This window comes from Lineus longissimus, chromosome 14 (genome assembly GCF_910592395.1).
Source record: "Lineus longissimus chromosome 14, tnLinLong1.2, whole genome shotgun sequence".
In the NCBI taxonomy this organism is placed as follows: domain Eukaryota; kingdom Metazoa; phylum Nemertea; class Pilidiophora; order Heteronemertea; family Lineidae; genus Lineus; species Lineus longissimus.
The window spans coordinates 5,235,526-5,253,081 of NC_088321.1; the positions used below are offsets into that span (position 1 = coordinate 5,235,526).

The 17,556-nt window shown below is 43.4% G+C and overlaps 2 protein-coding genes and 1 long non-coding RNA gene across 4 annotated transcripts in view; 2 read left to right on the top strand and 1 right to left on the bottom strand.

Annotated features, from left to right (window-relative positions):
• LOC135498832 (uncharacterized) overlaps nucleotides 1-17,556 on the top strand; it is a 399,598-nt gene that overhangs the window by 92,513 nt on the left and 289,529 nt on the right. The gene's annotated exons all lie outside the window — the stretch shown is intronic.
• Nucleotides 1,518-14,288, bottom strand: LOC135499167 (uncharacterized). The gene is made up of 7 exons (XM_064789834.1): nucleotides 13,409-14,288; nucleotides 12,040-12,140; nucleotides 8,932-9,111; nucleotides 7,348-7,412; nucleotides 6,937-7,040; nucleotides 3,776-3,891; nucleotides 1,518-1,544 (listed from the first exon to the last, which is right to left on the bottom strand). The coding sequence occupies exons 1-7, from the start codon at nucleotides 14,280-14,282 to the stop codon at nucleotides 1,518-1,520; spliced, it is 1,467 nt and encodes a 488-aa protein (XP_064645904.1). The 5' UTR covers nucleotides 14,283-14,288.
• Nucleotides 17,231-17,556, top strand: part of LOC135498777 (transcription initiation factor IIE subunit beta-like) — a 30,351-nt gene continuing 30,025 nt past the window's right edge. Inside the window, exon 1 of one of the 2 annotated variants that reach the window (XM_064789224.1) lies at nucleotides 17,231-17,337. The gene's annotated coding sequence lies outside the window, so the exon portion shown is untranslated. The remainder of the gene's footprint in view (nucleotides 17,338-17,556) is intronic. The other variant, XM_064789226.1, reaches the window with a different exon arrangement.

A 17,556-nucleotide genomic window follows, 5' to 3' on the forward strand; every position in this document is an offset into this window, starting at 1 on the left:
TGACATCACAACATGAACAAGTCAGACTGTCGAATATTTTTCTATTTGCTCTAGGAAGAAGCTATATCCGCAGTAGTTCGCGTACGCTCAGGAAAATCTATGTCTATCAATCCCTTAGGCCTAAAAGCATCTAATACAAACTGTGTGAGCTTTGGCCATGCATGCACCTGCAGCAGAGACGCAAGAGCAAAAGGGCCTGGGTTTAATCCTGGGGAGAGCCCAGGATTGTATTTCAGGATGATCCGGCGTGGCTTTCGAGGAACGTAAATTCCTGGTTCTTCACAGTCCATCGAATGAGATGTTAAACCAAGGTTCCTTGTATCTGATGTCTATGCCAGGGCAGGTTAAATACCCCACCAAGTGAGAAACATGAGTAGCTTGCGTGGACTCTACCTGTGGCCGAAGTCGATTCACTTGGCCAATAACTCAATTGGTGCATAACCATAGTGGCACGCATAAACGCTCATCCTGCCTCGGAGGAGGAATACTCCCTGGAGAAAATCACCTCCAAGGGCAGAGTGAATGCTGAAGAGGAAGAAGAAGGGACAACACTCGACCGCCGATAGGGAGATTGGTGTTTTTCTGGTGTATTACGCTGGCAAAAATGCCCAGTAAGGTGGCACTGTCTTAACCTTGTTGGTCCGACACATTCAAAACAGTCAGGGAGGACACTAAATGTGGCCCACCACGGGGAATGGGTCGCATGTCTCACAGAAGATGAGCCTAAAATGACACCAGGACATAAGAGTCACGTCCACTACATAAAACGCCAGTGTTGGTACGGAGTTTTTGCGCTTTCCCGGTTAATTTTCCCCTGGAAAACGCCGGTGCTAGAAAACGCTGGTGTTTTCTTGTCACGACGATGGATTCAGGGCTAAATGGGGGCTAATTTAAGCACGGCGTTTTATACATAGTGTAATCACAAAAACGCCGGCGTTAGTAAGTTTCTACACTCGGCGACAGGCGGCGTGGTTACCACTGCGCATTTTGTGTCGGTCAATCGCGACTCCAACAATAACAGAAAATCGGAGAGTTCACAGGAATTTCATATAGACCACGCCATCTGTCGCCGTGTTCAATAACTGCTTCCATGTAGTGGAAGTCCTCGCCGTGTCTTCTCCGGGCATTGTCTGGTTCGGAGTATCCCCGGGTTTAAAAACGCCAGGGTTTTCCATGTTGTGGACGTACTACTATTATAGAAGAAATCGACTTCACATAAGGCAGACAATAGTGAAATGAACAACCAGTCCGTCTCAACCTGTCAAGCTCGAAGCGACATGCGACTCATTTTGCTGTGGTGGGTCACAAATACTAAAATAGATCACAGATACACTGTCAAAATTTGGCGAGTAAAATTCATATAAATTTTATATAAAATTCGACTTCTCTAAATTTGATATATAGAAAACTTTGCAGAGACTAACCTGTGTAGTATGTTATGTTCGTGAATGTGACAAATGGCTGCCACCATCTGTTGGAAGATTTCTAGTATTTCCTTCTCGTCCAGTGGAGCGTCCCTATGAGAGAGGTATTGAGCTAGCGTCCTGGAAAAAGGAATCGAGGAAAATAAAAAATTGCAACTTTTTACATGAGCATAGCGCTTTATAATGCAGAACAGCCTCAAAGCACTTTATATTATCTACAGAACATAGAGATATTAATAATAATGATAATAATCATGAGACTTATATAGCGCTAAATCTAACTGGTTTCAGTCGCTCAAAGCGCTTCACATTATTATCACTAACAGTCTCAGAGCACTTGATATTTTTTACAGAACATAGAGATATTAATAATAATGATAATAATCATGAGACTTATATAGCGCTATTAAATCTAACTGGTTTCAGTCGCTCAAAGCGCTTCACATTATTATCCCTAACAGTCTCAGAGCACTTTATATTTTTTACAGAACATAGAGAATAATAATGATAATAATCATGAGACTTATATAGCGCTAAATCCAACTGGTGTCAGTCGCTCAAAGCGCTTCACATTATTATCCCTAGCTATTGGCCTGAACATTCGTGTTTCAAGCTCGACTCTCTGGAAGTATCACAGGTCCGAGCTGCAGCTTTACAGCGCTCAGGACTAACATTCAGTTTGTCATCACTGTCAGCGAGGTACCCATCTACTCCTTGGTGAAGAGAAGCAAGTGAGGTAAAGTGCCTTGCTCAAGGACACAAAGGCGAAAGATAATCTTCAGAAAAGTTCAGGGTTTTCATGACGAGTCAATAAGTAAACAATTTTGGAACGAGATGCGAGTTGACTTTGTCGATGATTAAAGGCCGACGCGGTTCGTAAAAGAATTTGAATTTGTAATTGAATTTGAAAACTTTAATTGCGTAAATACAAACTGAATATAAATTTCAACACTGCCGTTGTGTAGACTGATGTACAAATACAGTGGAACCTCCCTTAGCGGACACCTCTCTATTAAGGACAACCTCTCTATTAAGGACAACCTCTCTATAAAGATCGTGTCAAAAATCAGACGACTTGCCTGAAGTATCTGAAAATACAGGTAAGTACAGTAGAACCTCCCTTAGCGGACACCTCTCTATAAAGAACACCCTCTCTATTATATCAGAAATTGCACAACTTGCCTAAAGTACAGTAGAACCTCTCTATTGAGGACACCTCTCCACAAAGGACACCCTCTCTATCATATCAGAAATTGCACACCTTGCCTAAAGTACAGTAGAACCTCTCTATTGAGGACACCTCTCTATAAAGGACACCCTCTCTATTATATCAGAAATTGCACACCTTGCCTAAAGTACAGTAGAACCTCTCTATTGAGGACACCTCTCTATAAAGGACACCCTCTCTATTATATCAGAAATTGCACACCTTGCCTAAAGTACAGTAGAACCTCGCTATTGAGGACACCCTCAGGACTGACAAGTGCTGTCCTTATTAGAGAGCTGTCCTGATTAGAGAGGTCAAATTGAATGCTCACAACCAATTCTTGACCAAAAGTAGTGTCCTATATAGAGAGGTTGTCCTTAATGGAGAGGTGTCCGCTAAGCAAGGTTCCACTGTATGTGAAAATAAGTAACAAAATGGTTTAAATGAAATAAGTGCAAATTTGACATTTTTCAATATTTGGCTGAAAATTGGGTCTTTTTCACACTTTGTCCAATTCTCACAAAGTAAGTAAAATATTGAGTTGAGAGTCCAGCGTCAACTAGGACACTATCAGATCTATTATAAACAATATTGGGCAATGTTTTCATGAAAGTAGGAGGAAACATACGCTATTGAAGAGAGTCACCCTCTCTGTTTCTGAGTGTACCCGTACGGAATGGGAATCAAACCTGGGACGTCAGAGGTGACAGGCATTGTTGATTCCACTGCCCCACTCTGACGGCCGCAGCAAAGTGAGTAGTTTTAGATATTTTTGACTTAAAGGTGTACGGCGTTCGTAATTACTGGTGGTCTAAGAAAATAGAAATGCAGTGATACACAATGCCGGAGTGCAGTTATTATGCATGCAAATTTGTTGAAACTTGGTATTTATAGTATTTGTATATCAGTCTACGCAATGGCAATGCAGAAATTTTCAATAAGCCCACATTGACGAAACTGGAAATTTTCAAATTCATATTCAAATTTCACTTTTTTTTACGAACCTAGGCCTTTAATTATAACATTTTGTTCAACATGTTCAATTGCTGTATTTTCTGCGTGAAATCTCCAGCGCCATTTTTTTCATGAAATAGACAGAAGACAACGCCGGGGACATCGCTGTACATTTCTTTACGACCCTCACCTCGTTAAGAGCAAGTTGTCTCTCTGCTGCATTCAAATCGTGCATGTTGATTTCTTTGAGTATGACCAGGGAGTCGTCGTCACGTTTCCGGTAGAGGACGGCCGCACCATATGCCCCTAGAAGAAATTAACAATTAATAATAACTAAACGTATTTATAGTGCCAAAATCTACCTGAAGTGATCAATGACACTTTACAATTACTTACTTACTTACTTTTTTGTACACTAAGTCTAATGCATGTAGCGATGGAAGAGGAAGGTTTTAAAGGGAAGCTATGCAAGGTTTTAAAGGGAAGCTATGGGAATGATTCCCCATTCGACCAACAGTAACATGAAAGAGGAAGGTTTTAAAGGGAAGCTATGGAAGGTTTTAAAGGGAAGCTATGGGAATGATTCCCCATTCGACCAACAGTTACATGAAAGAGGAAGGTTTTAAAGGGAAGCTATGGAAGGTTTTAAAGGGAAGCTATGGGAATGATTCCCCATTAGACCAACAGTTACATGAAAGAGGAAGGTTTTAAAGGGAAGCTATGGGAATGATTCCCCATTCGACCAACAGTTACATGAAAGAGGAAGGTTTTAAAGGGAAGCTATGGGAATGATTCCCTATTCGACCAACAGTTACATGAAAGAGGAAGGTTTTAAAGGGAAGCTATGGGAATGATTCCCTATTCGACCAGCAGTTACATGAAAGAGGAAGGTTTTAAAGGGAAGCTATGGGAATGATTCCCTATTCGACCAGCAGTTACATGAAAGAGGAAGGTTTTAAAGGGAAGCTATGGAAGGTTTTAAAGGGAAGCTATGGGAATGATTCCCTATTCGACCAGCAGTTACATGAAAGAGGAAGGTTTTAAAGGGAAGCTATGGAAGGTTTTAAAGGGAAGCTATGGGAATGATTCCCTATTCGACCAACAGTTACATGAAAGAGGAAGGTTTTAAAGGGAAGCTATGGGAATGATTCCCCATTCGACCAACAGCTACAACCTTAACATCTACGTAAACTGCGTATTCTTAAAAACAACTGTGGCTCTTGGTTTTATAAATAAACAAACATTAATGAGTGAAATGGATGATTTTAATTGCTTATTTTTGAATCAAGTATGCCGCCATCTTGGTGGATTTTAATCTGCTCTCTCCTCCATACGGAGAGCCAATGACGTCATTGATGCAGCCATTGTGACAATCAGCTGTTCGAACAATGGCGAATGCTTGGAATGACAGATGACAGTTCTTCGATTTCTTCGGGTTCTTCGTCGACGTCCGGCGATGAATCCTTCGATTACAACCGTGCATCAGCAGAAGAAAGAGCAGGTCTAGTTCCCCATGCGTTTGAGCCAAGGTACCGGGGTAGAAAAAGGTCTGGAAACTTAGTGGAAACGAGTAGTACTCGCCTTGATGAAAATACTCCACTGCATCCATGACGTCATTCGCCCGGGAGATTTGAACAAACATGGCTACCCCCGCAAACTGCTTATTAAATGCAATTTTCTGCACTATCTAGGAATATTCATCATATCCTTGGTGTAGAGTATTTGTTTGTCATGTAACTTGGTATGTATTTGTTTAAAAAAATATTTGATTTTGCTGCATCAATTTATTCCCATAGCTTCCCTTTAAGGCTGTTCTTGAAGACCGCAATGCTGCCATTTTCCCGTATAGGACGCGGGAGGCCATTCCAAAGTTTTGGAGCAGCACAAGAAAAAAGCCTGGCTCCAAAATTAACTGACCTGCTTCTTGGTCACGACAGCAGTAGGCCACTTGCAGAATGAAGTTGCCGCCTCGGCTGATAAAAAAAATATCAATGAAGGAGCCAAGATAATCAGGGCCAGAGTTGTTGAGACACTCGAAAACAAGCAAAAGCACCTTAACCCTTTAACTGCCGAATATATTTTTCATAATTTTCAAACTTTCCAATGACCTGTTTTGAAAAGACTGCAGCTTGAAACGGAGAAGAGTTCGATTCCTCGAAACCGCCATCGAAACGATCACCTGCACGCCATCTATCAGTAGGTGGGAAAACTGCGTAGTTTTTGTTGAGGCAGGTGTTAAGAATTTCCTAACAAGGCAGATGTTTTTATTATTAATTAATGAGGGTCTGTCAGATGAGACAAAAAGTTGTACCTGAGTGTCTTAGCCAGGACAAGTAAAAGATTCCACATACATGTAGGTGGACAGTAACATACAGTAGTCTAGTCAAGCTAGCTCATTTTGGACCTTAACCGGAAACAAATTGCAACAGAAATTATTCCACTGGCACTGCCATTCATTCAGGGAATGAATAATTATCAAAAGAGTTACGTCGCAATGTGGCAGAATGTATGGTGATCGCACTGATGACGACCTAGGTCGCAATGTGGCAGAATGTATGGTGATCACACTGATGACGACCAAGGTCGCAATGTGGCAGAATGTATGGTGATCGCACTGATGACAACCTAGGTCGCAATGTGGCAGAATGTATGGTGATCACACTGATGACAACCTAGGTTGCGATGTGGCAGAATGTTTGGTGATCGCACTGATGACGACCTAGGTCGCAATGTGGCAGAATGTATGGTGATCACACTGATGATGACCTAGGTCGCAATGTGGCAGAATGTATGGTGATCGCACTGATGACGACCTAGGTCACAATGTAGCAGAATGTATGGTGATCGCACTGATGACAACCTAGGTCGCAATGTGGCAGAATGTATGGTGATCACACTGATGACGACCTAGGTCGCAATGTGGCAGAATGTATGGTGATCGCACTGATGACGACCTAGGTTGCGATGTGGCAGAATGTTTGGTGATCGCACTGATGATGACCTCGGTCACAATGTGGCAGAATGTATGGTGATCGCAATGTGGCAGAATGTATGGTGATCGCACTGATGATGACCTCGGTCGCAATGTGGCAGAATGTATGGTGATCGCACTGGTGATGACCTAGGTCACAATGTGGTTGAAAGTATGGTAAGTCAAGTAATGGGTAATTGAAAGCCATCGCTTCCAAAACTCAAAGATGCTTAATTGATTGAACTCGGGGAGCTAGAATCTTCACAAATACACACTTAACAAATGATATTGCAACTCTGTGACCAATTAATATACTTTCAGTTTTGAAGTATCCAGTTGTGCAGTGAGTGACCGGCATATTAAGAGCCTGATTTACCCACCTTTCCCAACGGTTCTGATCTTCTCAAAGCCGGCCATTGACTGCTGGTAATGTCCACTCCATCCACGGAGACACTCAAGACGGAAGTAGAGCTCCCCAACCGTACTGGAAAAAAGTCCATAAGATTTAGTTCCGTGGATTTTTAGAATTACACCAAGCAGGTTGTCCGTAATAGCGAGGTGTCCACTAAGAGAGGTTCTACTGCAGTAGAACCTCTCTATTAAGGACACCCTCAGGACTGACAAGTGCTGATCTTAATAGAGAGGTGTCCTGGTTAGAGAGGTCAAATTGAATGGCAACAACCAATTTGGGACCAAAGCTAGTGTCCATAATAGAGAGGTTGTCCTTTATAGAGAGGTGTCCACTAAGGGAGGTTCTACTGTATGCTTCAATTTACTATTCATGTTCTCACCTTTTTGAGGACGGGTCTTTGACCAGCTCTGCTCCGACAATGTCTCGAGACAAACCAACCGACACCTGAGGAAGAAAAGTCGACAATGAAGACCTGAAAAACCCGACATTTTTTTCAGACATTACGTTATTCAGCCCCTGACCTCGCAGTTAATAATAGAATTCAGGGGTCATACTAAACAGCGTCCACCAGGTTTAAAAGCATATGTGACCCGTTCCAGCAAAACCAGTCGCATGTCGCTCTGAGCTTGGCAGGTTGAAACAGACTGTTTGTTCATTTCACGATTGTCTGCCTTTTGTGAAATCTGACGCCATCAATTTCTTCTATTATCTCCTGGTGTCATCTAGGCTCATCTTATGTGCGACATGCGACTAGTTTTGCTAGAACAGGTCACATATTTAAAGCCATCAAGATAAAATCTAATATTCATAAACGAAATAAGCAGGACATTTTCCACATTTTCTGATCGTTTCATGACATTTGTGTGCTAGATTAGCAAGTTGTTGTCTAAAATGTACCAGCGTTCACTGGTCACCCAGTCGGTGGCCTTGTTGGATTTGACTTGGAGGAAATGATAGGGCTTCCCTATACTACAGGGGCCTTGTGATTTTAGACAACATCTCCCTTATTTTACACCCAAATGTCATGAAATTTTCAGGAAATGTGTTCTATGGTGTACTTATTCCATTTATGGCTTCTAAATTTTATTTTGATGACTTGATACCCGACTTTAAACCTGGTGGACGCTGTTTAGGATGACCGGAATTCAGGCCTAGCCCAATACATGGTCTATTGTCTTTAAACAAAGTCCGTTTGGACCTTGGCCTAAATTCCCATTGTTCTACTGACTTATCAAAGGGTTTAAAGGACAAATCATGATCACATGGACCCCCAAGAAACAGCTTTCATGGAGGTTGATACGCTTAAACACGAAAATGCAAATAAAGGTATATGGGGACCCTCACCCCCTTATTTGGGCCCAGGGGATGTTCATTGCCCCGTTTACAGTAGTGAACTTCCAGTAATTGAAACACAATGGAACATCTCTAAGCGGACACCTCTGTAATTAGGACACCCTCTCTAAGACACTGATTTTGGTCCCAAATTGGTCATTTTCACTCAATTTCACCTCTGTGATCAGGTCACCTCTCTATACTTCCTCAGTCATCTTCGTCCCTAGTGCTGGGGCATAAGGCCTTCACCTCACTATAAAGCACATCGACTCTCAGTCCCAAGGGTGTCCTTAACCTCTTGAATCCCGGTGACCGACCAGTCGCTCATTTTGAAATAACGTTTTTTCCAAACGACCGACAGGTCGGTCTCAGTTATATTTTATTCCCTTGAGCTGGGACGCTAGCTTATTGCTTGTTTCAGCGTGTTTGATGTACAGTAGGGTCAGTTAGAGCATGCCTGGGTAGATGGCGCCTCGGTATCGGACTTTGGCGGTTGTATGCGGGCGCTATACATCGTGAAAGTCAGACCCAATTTCGCAACCACGTGACCACCCTGGGACCCCGGGATTTTCAAGTTCTTGGATTCAAGAGGTTAATAGAGCGGTTCTTAAGTACCTGCATGGTTACTTACCCCCAGCAGAGCCTCCAGCTCCTTGACGATGCCCTGTCCGCCATCTTGTCCCTGAGCGGCGTTACATGCCAAGAAGTCGAGGCGGAGGTTCGCTGCCTCCTTATTGCCATGGAGACTGAAGAGTTTGGAGAAGAAGCCACGAATACCTGCGTGGTCAAGGACGGTATCTTTATTGAGTGGCTGTAAATTTAGAGATTCAAAATTGTACATGGAAGACGGAAGTGTAGAACTTTTTTTAGCCGCATCATTTTCAATGTTGTCAGGCCAAGCTGGCTACCCAGTGGACTGGTTATCACTGGCGGTGGTAGCCACTGAACCAGTTCATTGTTAAGGTCACGTCAGTGCAGGGTTGTTGCTGAACCTTTTTTAGCCACATCATTTTTAATGTTGTCAGGCCAAGCTGGCTACCCAGTGGACTGGTTATCACTGGCGGTGGTAGCCTCTGAGCCAGTTCACTTTTAAGGTTAGGTCAGTGCAGGGTCGTTACAGAACCTTTTTTAGCCGCATCATTTTCAATGTTGTCAGACCAAGCTGGCTACCGAGTGGACTAGTTATCACTGGCGGTGGTAGCCACTGAACCAGTTCACCGTTAAGGTCAGGTCAGTGCAGGGTTGTTGCTGAACCTTTTTTAGCCACATCATTTTCAATGTTGTCAGACCAAGCTGGCTACCGAGTGGACTGGTTATCACTGGCGATGGTAGCCACTGAACCAGTTTACCGTTAAGGTCAGGTCAGTGCAGGGTCGTTGCTGAACCTTTTTTAGCCACATCCTTTTCAATGTTGTCAGACCAAGCTGGCTACCCAGTGGACTGGTTATCACTGGCGATGGTAGCCTCTGAACCAGTTCACTGGTAAGGTCAGGTCAGTGCAGGGTCGTTGCTGAACCTTTTTTAGCCACATCATTTTCAATGTTGTCAGACCAAGCTGGCTACCCAGTGGACTGGTTATCACTGGCGGTGGTAGCCACTGAGCCAGTTCATTGTTAAGGTCAGGTCAGTGCAGGGTCATTGCTGAACCTTTTTTAGCCACATCATTTTCAATGTTGTCAGGCCTAGCTGGCTACCCAGTGGACTGGTAATCACTGGCGGTGGTAGCCACTGAGCCAGTTCATTGTTAAGGTCAGGTCAGTGCAGGGTCATTGCTGAACCTTTTTTAGCCACATCATTTTCAATGTTGTCAGGCCTAGCTGGCTACCCAGTGGACTGGTAATCACTGGCGATGGTAGCCACTGAGCCAGTTCATTGTTAAGGTCAGGTCAGTGCAGGGTCATTGCTGAACCTTTTTTAGCCACATCATTTTCACTGTTGTCAGACCAAGCTGGCTACCCAGTGGACTGGTTATCACTGGCGATGGTAGTCTCTGAACCAATTCAATGTTAAGGTCAGGTCAGTGCAGGGTTGTTGCTGAACCTTTTTTAGCCACAACATTTTCAATGTTGTCAGACCAAGCTGGCTACCCAGTGGACTGGTTATCACTGGCGGTGGTAGCCTCTGAACCAGTTCATTGTTAAGGTCAGGTCAGTGCAGGGTCATTGCTGAACCTTTTTTAGCCACATCATTTTCACTGTTGTCAGACCAAGCTGGCTACCCAGTGGACTGGTTATCACTGGCGATGGTAGTCTCTGAACCAATTCAATGTTAAGGTCAGGTCAGTGCAGGGTTGTTGCTGAACCTTTTTTAGCCACATCATTTTCAATGTTGTCAGACCAAGCTGGCTACCCAGTGGACTGGTTATCACTGGCGGTGGTAGCCTCTGAACCAGTTCATTGTTAAGGTCAGGTCAGTGCAGAGTCGTTGCCGAACCTTTTTTAGCCACATCCTTTTCAATGTTGTCAGACCAAGCTGGCTACCCAGTGGACTGGTTATCACTGGCGATGGTAGCCTCTGAACCAGTTCACTGTTAAGGTCAGGTCAGTGCAGGGTCGTTGCTGAACCTTTTTTAGCCACATCATTTTCAATGTTGTCAGACCAAGCTGGCTACCCAGTGGACTGGTTATCACTGGCGGTGGTAGCCACTGAGCCAGTTCATTGTTAAGGTCAGGTCAGTGCAGGGTCATTGCTGAACCTTTTTTAGCCACATCATTTTCAATGTTGTCAGGCCTAGCTGGCTACCCAGTGGACTGGTAATCACTGGCGGTGGTAGCCACTGAGCCAGTTCATTGTTAAGGTCAGGTCAGTGCAGGGTCATTGCTGAACCTTTTTTAGCCACATCATTTTCACTGTTGTCAGACCAAGCTGGCTACCCAGTGGACTGGTTATCACTGGCGATGGTAGTCTCTGAACCAGTTCAATGTTAAGGTCAGGTCAGTGCAGGGTTGTTGCTGAACCTTTTTTAGCCACATCATTTTCAATGTTGTCAGACCAAGCTGGCTACCCAGTGGACTGGTTATCACTGGCGGTGGTAGCCTCTGAACCAGTTCATTGTTAAGGTCAGGTCAGTGCAGAGTCGTCGCTGAACCTTTTTTAGCCACATCATTTTCAATGTTGTCAGACCAAGCTGGCTACCCAGTGGACTGGTTATCACTGGCAGTGGTAGCCTCTGAACCAGTTCACTGGTAAGGTCAGGTCAGTGCAGGGTCGTTGCTGAACCTTTTTTAGCCACATCATTTTCAATGTTGTCAGACCAAGCTGGCTACCCAGTGGACTGGTTATCACTGGCGGTGGTAGCCACTGAGCCAGTTCATTGTTAAGGTCAGGTCAGTGCAGGGTCATTGCTGAACCTTTTTTAGCTGCATCATTTTCAATGTTGTCAGACCAAGCTGGCTACCCAGTGGACTGGTTATCACTGGCAGGGTCTTTGCTGAAGGTTTCTGATGTCAAAATATTGCCCAAAAGAAACGCGCTACCTTTTGGAATTGACAATATGCATTAGTTAGCCCTAAAGGAGGAATCAGCGGCTGAAATGGACTTACAGTAGAACCTCTCTATTAAGGACACCCTCGAGACTTCAGGGAGACGCAGGAGCTAAAGGGTTAAAAAACAAAAAGAGAAATTTTATGGGTTTTTGCCACAGGCCGCTAACCCCAGCGCGGTTGTCTGGCCCCCTGGTTCAGCCTGGTGCCTCATGACCTGCTCATAGTAAGTAGCAGGAAAGTCCCGAATGACCTACCTTTTCCTCTTTCCCACACAACTGTATCACGCCCACCGGGCCATGGAGAACTAAGGCAACACTGTGAAACTTCTTATTGAGCAGGAATTGGCCTATTAAACCTGAAAGAGAAGAGAGCTGAGGTTAACATGTGTTTTGAATACTTTGTACATTTTGGGGATTCTTTTTCCTGCTGTTTTGTATGACGTCATTTCCTTTGATACATCATCATGTCGCCGTCTTTGTGGTTATCTCCGTTACGTATTTTGGTTGGGTTAACGCCATTTTTAGAATCATTCGCAGACGTCAGTCCTGTTTTCCTTTATAACATGAAAATCGCACTCTTAGGTATGATTACAGTAGAACCTCTCTATTAAGAACACCCTTGGGACTGCAAAGTACTGTCCTTAATAAAGAGGTGTCCTGATTAGAGAGGTCAAATTGAATGGAAACAGCCAATTTGGGACCAAAACTAGTGTCCTTAATAGAGAGGTGTCCACTGTACTTTCCTTTCAATTTCTCTTTGATTTGTTGGTAATGTTCATCTGCAATACCATATTTATTTCATTGCCTCATGTCTGTATATTTGTTTTTGCAGAACGTGTTTTTATCATAATAAATCAAGAATGTTTACTCTTTCACTGCCAATAACGTTTTAAAACGTTACTGAAAATATGTCACTAAATTGCCAATAACGTTTCAGAACGTTATCTCAGTGTTTCCATCTACTCATCAAAAAGTAAACCAAACTATTGATTCTATGTTGATTTAAACCTCCCGCCATGTCTTCGGAAGTGTTCTCGGAAGGATTCAGTTCAATCTCGTCCCCAGGAAGTGGGTATTTCGAGTCAGGTGAATTGGTGAAGATAGACCAATTTAGCCCCCTCCCCCCCAAATCCTCATCCTTCTGACTCTCAATAAGTCCTTCTGAGACTGTTATCTCGAGGCGATGGAGTGGAACCATCTCGAGTCCTTCTGACACCTTATAGTGGTGCGCTATTCTCAACCATCATTACCCTTCCTTTTCATGCTATTACTAATTCCAACCATGACACTTCCCTCTCATAGTCATACATGCTAGAGCTATCTCTAACCATGACGATGTCTCGAACTTATATTGCAAAAACGTCACTTGAGGCAGTAGGGCATTCTGTAGAGACATAATGTTCGTGATTTTACTTCAAATTACAGTAGAACCTCCCTTAGCGGACACCTCCCTATTAAGGACAACCTCTCTATTAAGGACACTAGTTTTGGTCCCAAATTGGTTGTTTCCATTCAATTTGACCTCTCTAATCAGGACACTTCTATTAAGGACAGCACTTGTCAGTCCCGAGGGTGTCCTTAGTAGTGAGGTTCTACTGTCATGAGTTTTTGGTGCCTAACCTACCTATCAAACCATCAAAAGTCGATGTCTCGAACTTATATTGCAAAAACGTCACTTGAGGCAGTAGGGCATTCTGTAGGGACATAATGTTCTTTATCTTACTCGAAACCACCAGTAACCGCGGTGGAAAATCGGCGCGGCTTCCCTGACGATCGTACTTCAGCGACCGCGATCGCGATAACACAACCTCGGCATGCTCATTATCATAAATGCCCTGATCGCTATGCTGTCCGTTGGAATCGCTGCGCTGACGACGCGGGCTCACAAACACCGCCCCGCCATCAGAATAACTCCTCGTGTGTTCCTTGACTAACTTTTCTTTCTGATTTCTCGCCGCAGTCTGTCCGCTTACAGGACGCTCTTTGCCAATATTTTCCGAGTCCGGCTCAGACTTATTTTTCCTGTGTTCCGTATTCGTCTGATTATTGCCACCCTTACGATCCGCGCTGTTCTGCTGTTCAATCTCTCCCTGCGCGGATATATTCGTGCGTCGGTCCGCCTCCGCTTCCCGACCGAGTCTCTCGCGTTCCTGAGTCGTTTCGTCGCGAGCATTGTCCACATCCTGATCACCACTCGTGCAGTCACCCGCCCCATTCCTTGGCACCTCCTCCTCAGGATTCCTCCGAGTCCGACCTTTCTTCTCACCACTACCGACTGAATCCACCGCTTTCTCGCACTTTGAAATCGGCTCACTCCCCGCCTCCTTTGATTTCACCCGCTCCGTTTTTCCTCGATTTTCCGAATACCCACTTTCACCGTCTTTGACGTTAACTCTGGAACCACTGGAATGCCCATGTCTTCGCTTCTTCTCTTTTGATCTATTCTGGGATTGCTCTGGTGGTCCAGGCCCACCTGTAACATCCCTGGAGTCTGCCATGTTGATGACAACAGCGTTCCAGGACTAGGCTTTTGCTTTGTTTGTTAAGGACGGCACAAGTGTCAGGTCATCACAGTTGCATGCTCACGTCAGCAGTGTCCTAGAGATTCTGATTCTGAAGGAACAATCATATTCAATTAGCCTACAATTATGTACAATCATGTTAATCACATCGTCATCAACTATAATTTTAAAAGGTTACGTGTTCACCTGTGGTCCAGTTAAATAGAAATCCACTAATCACACAATGCTGTACTGCAGTTATGGCCAGAGCCCTCTATTAAAAACTGTGTACATTACGTGTACATTGTTGTTCATAAGTTTTGGTAAAAAAAGTACACCTTGGACCAATCAATCTGCACAAAATTTTATATGTGTCAAGAAGAACCCTTTGCTATAGTATAATAAAGTTTCAAAACAATCCAATACCGATTGCCTGCAAAAAAAATGATTTCCGTACACCATATCCATCAAAACGTCACTGACGCATCGATATGGCGCTGTCAAAATACAAGTTTTAAACTGACCAGTGAGATCACATTTTCTTAAATATATTATCAAAAAGCATATTTCTGTGATGGCCTGACGCTGTAGATTAAGAATCAACCACAGATTGAGAATTAATTCCACTTTGGTCCATCCCAGCCATGTGTTTACCACAACTTGACATTTTAATAAGCTCTATGTAACTGTGCACACTTCCGTTTGTGGATGAATACACGTCTCTGCCCTAGTATATTATGAGTACAAATTTGTTTAAACTTGGTAATGGTATTCATAATATCTGTATATCAGTCTTCACAACGGCAATGTCGAAATTTATATTTAGTACGTATTTCCGGAATTAGACATTTTAAAATTTTAACCTGTAAGCAGCGTAGTTTTTTATTTGTTAACCGCGTCATATCGTGTAATTGATTAGATTACACATCCTCATCTAACAGCCGCTTCCTCTTGCATGCTGTAGCCATGATTCAGCTCAAAAACCATGATTTAGCTCAAAAGCTCAAAAACCATGATTTAGCTCAAAAGCTCAAAAACCATGATTCAGCTCAAAAGCTCAAAAACCATGATTCAGCTCAAAAGCTCAAAAACCATGATTTAGCTCAAAAGCTCAAAAACCATGATTCAGCTCAAAAGCTCAAAAACCATGATTCAGCTCAAAAGCTCAAATACCATGATTCAGCTCAAAAGCTCAAAAGCCATGATTCAGCTCAAAAACTGGTGCCAGTAGTGTTCTGAAACCAAACTACACTGCGCTGACGTTCTAATCTAAGGGGATTCCCCATCGAATTTCTGAGTGTTGCTTGGGCTTAGGTGAATCACAAACATAGGACGCCATATAACGTCTTACGCAATGCACGGTCGGAGCAACTGCAGAATAGCTGGGACACTCTGTGCTAAATGCTAGGAATTGTGTACATAGGGTAGTTGTAAAACAAGAAACACAGAAACGAAACAGAAACACAGAAACACAGAAACGAAACGCAGAAACCAGTCTTGTGGCGAATTCTGGTCTGCAGACTCCATCTTGTTGCCATGGTTGTGGCCGCGAACGCGGGTGTAACTAAAACTGGTATTCAGTCGGAATGGAAGGAGGAATGCTCATTTCCCAATATCCCTTTTAGCCTCATCAACGTGTGCGCAGATTGGCAGCATCCAGCCTTGATCGTGCCCCTGACCTCCCCAATACACTACATGTATGTACTACACGGCGTAAATAGAAAATAGTCCTTCGAATAGCGAGTCCTGTTCTTTTGTACATTCCATGGCCTGTGCACGACACTAGGCTGAACTTCCCTACTGCAACCTCATTAACATAAACAGATATTTAAAGGGACTATTTAAAGGCAGCAGCTGGGCAGGCAAGATTGAGTTACTCCAAGTCCAAGTCTAGTGCCCGCCCGCCCCCCCCCCCCTCCCACTTTACTCTATTCTAGTCGCCAAAATTGGTCTCTCACGTCTCACATAACGTCGAAATGATTCACCCATGTACTGGTACCGTACCTTGCATTTAGTGCTGCATCAGACGGGATTTGTAGGATGATCCTGGTACTTCATGTAAATTGAACACTACAAGGCAAGATGTTGCACTGCACCTTCATTTAAAATAACATGCTGTAGGAATCGAATCGAACCTACCAAAGTACTACACCACCACCTCAAAAGACTTCATTCTTATCGTGCCGCCCCCCCCCCCCCCCAAGTTGCTCCATGTATCCCCTCAACAACTCTATTGCATTCCGGCTGGCCGCAACCCACCAACCTCAGATTTTACTTTTAAACGACAATAACAACGGATTGGGCAAGGAAAGTATCGGCGTGCCGCTTGATTCCAACTTTTATGACTACCCGTTTGATTTTCGTTTCTGCGTTTCGTTTCTGCGTTTCTGTTTCGTTTCTGTGTTTCTTGTTTTACAACTACCCGTGTACATAATGTACAGAGGAACAGAGTGTAGGCCTACATAGTCATAACGCAGAGCTACTACTGTCCCGGCTATTCTGTAGTTAGGCCATAGGCCCCCTATAGGCCTACATTCACTTATTGACTAATTGAGACATCTAGGCTTCGACATTTTTTCAAACTTAATCAATAACTCTGTGTGATTGAGAGTTTGACATGATGACTGGTGTGTGATTTAACTGTAATGAATGCGAAATGACTTTTTTGTAACTTTTTTGTTTTTCTTGGAATGCCATCTCAATTTTCCTTAGATACGCCCAAAACATTTAATTTCTGGCGATATCTTTTGATGAAAAAACATATACTCTTTCTCTTCATTTGGTTATTCTCCAAAATTTCGTTCTCTAGAAGGTAAAATATTACAAAAGAAACCGAAAAATTTGTACCTGTCAAAGTTTGGCTTCCATCTTGTTTTTTAGTTCATAAAAAAATTCTGGGAGGCGCTCGCAGTGAAAGCCGACAGATGGTGCACAAGTGCACATCCGTTTTTTCGGGGCTGGATTTGTTTATAAATTTCCTCCGCACTTCCGCTAGTTTTGTCGTTATTATTGGTCAGATTCTACGGAAAATTGTTTAATTGTATTCATAAAGGTATATGTTCCGCGCTAATTACCGATTAGCGCCATCTTAAGATTGCGCTGCGCATTCTTAGGATCGTTTAATTGCGCGGCAATCTCGAGATCGCGCAAGGGTGAGCGTGCGCTTTTTGCCGATTTAATTGCGCATTTTAGAGATGATGATACTTTTACATGTTCAGCTTTGCATTGCCATTGGTAGCTTTATTTTTCACCTAATTTTTTGCTACACCAA

What these genes read in the sequence shown, in the direction of transcription:
- LOC135499167 (XM_064789834.1), bottom strand. Translation starts at nt 14,282, where the DNA reads ATGGCAGACTCCAGGGATGTTACAGGTGGGCCTGGACCACCAGAGCAA. An exon ending in AAAGACCCGTCCTCAAAAAG is followed by an intron (nt 7,041 to 7,347) that starts GTGAGAACATGA and finishes ACTTTTTTCCAG; the next exon opens with TACGGTTGGGGAGCTCTACT. An exon ending in GATCAGAACCGTTGGGAAAG is followed by an intron (nt 3,892 to 6,936) that starts GTGGGTAAATCA and finishes AATTTCTTCTAG; the next exon opens with GGGCATATGGTGCGGCCGTC.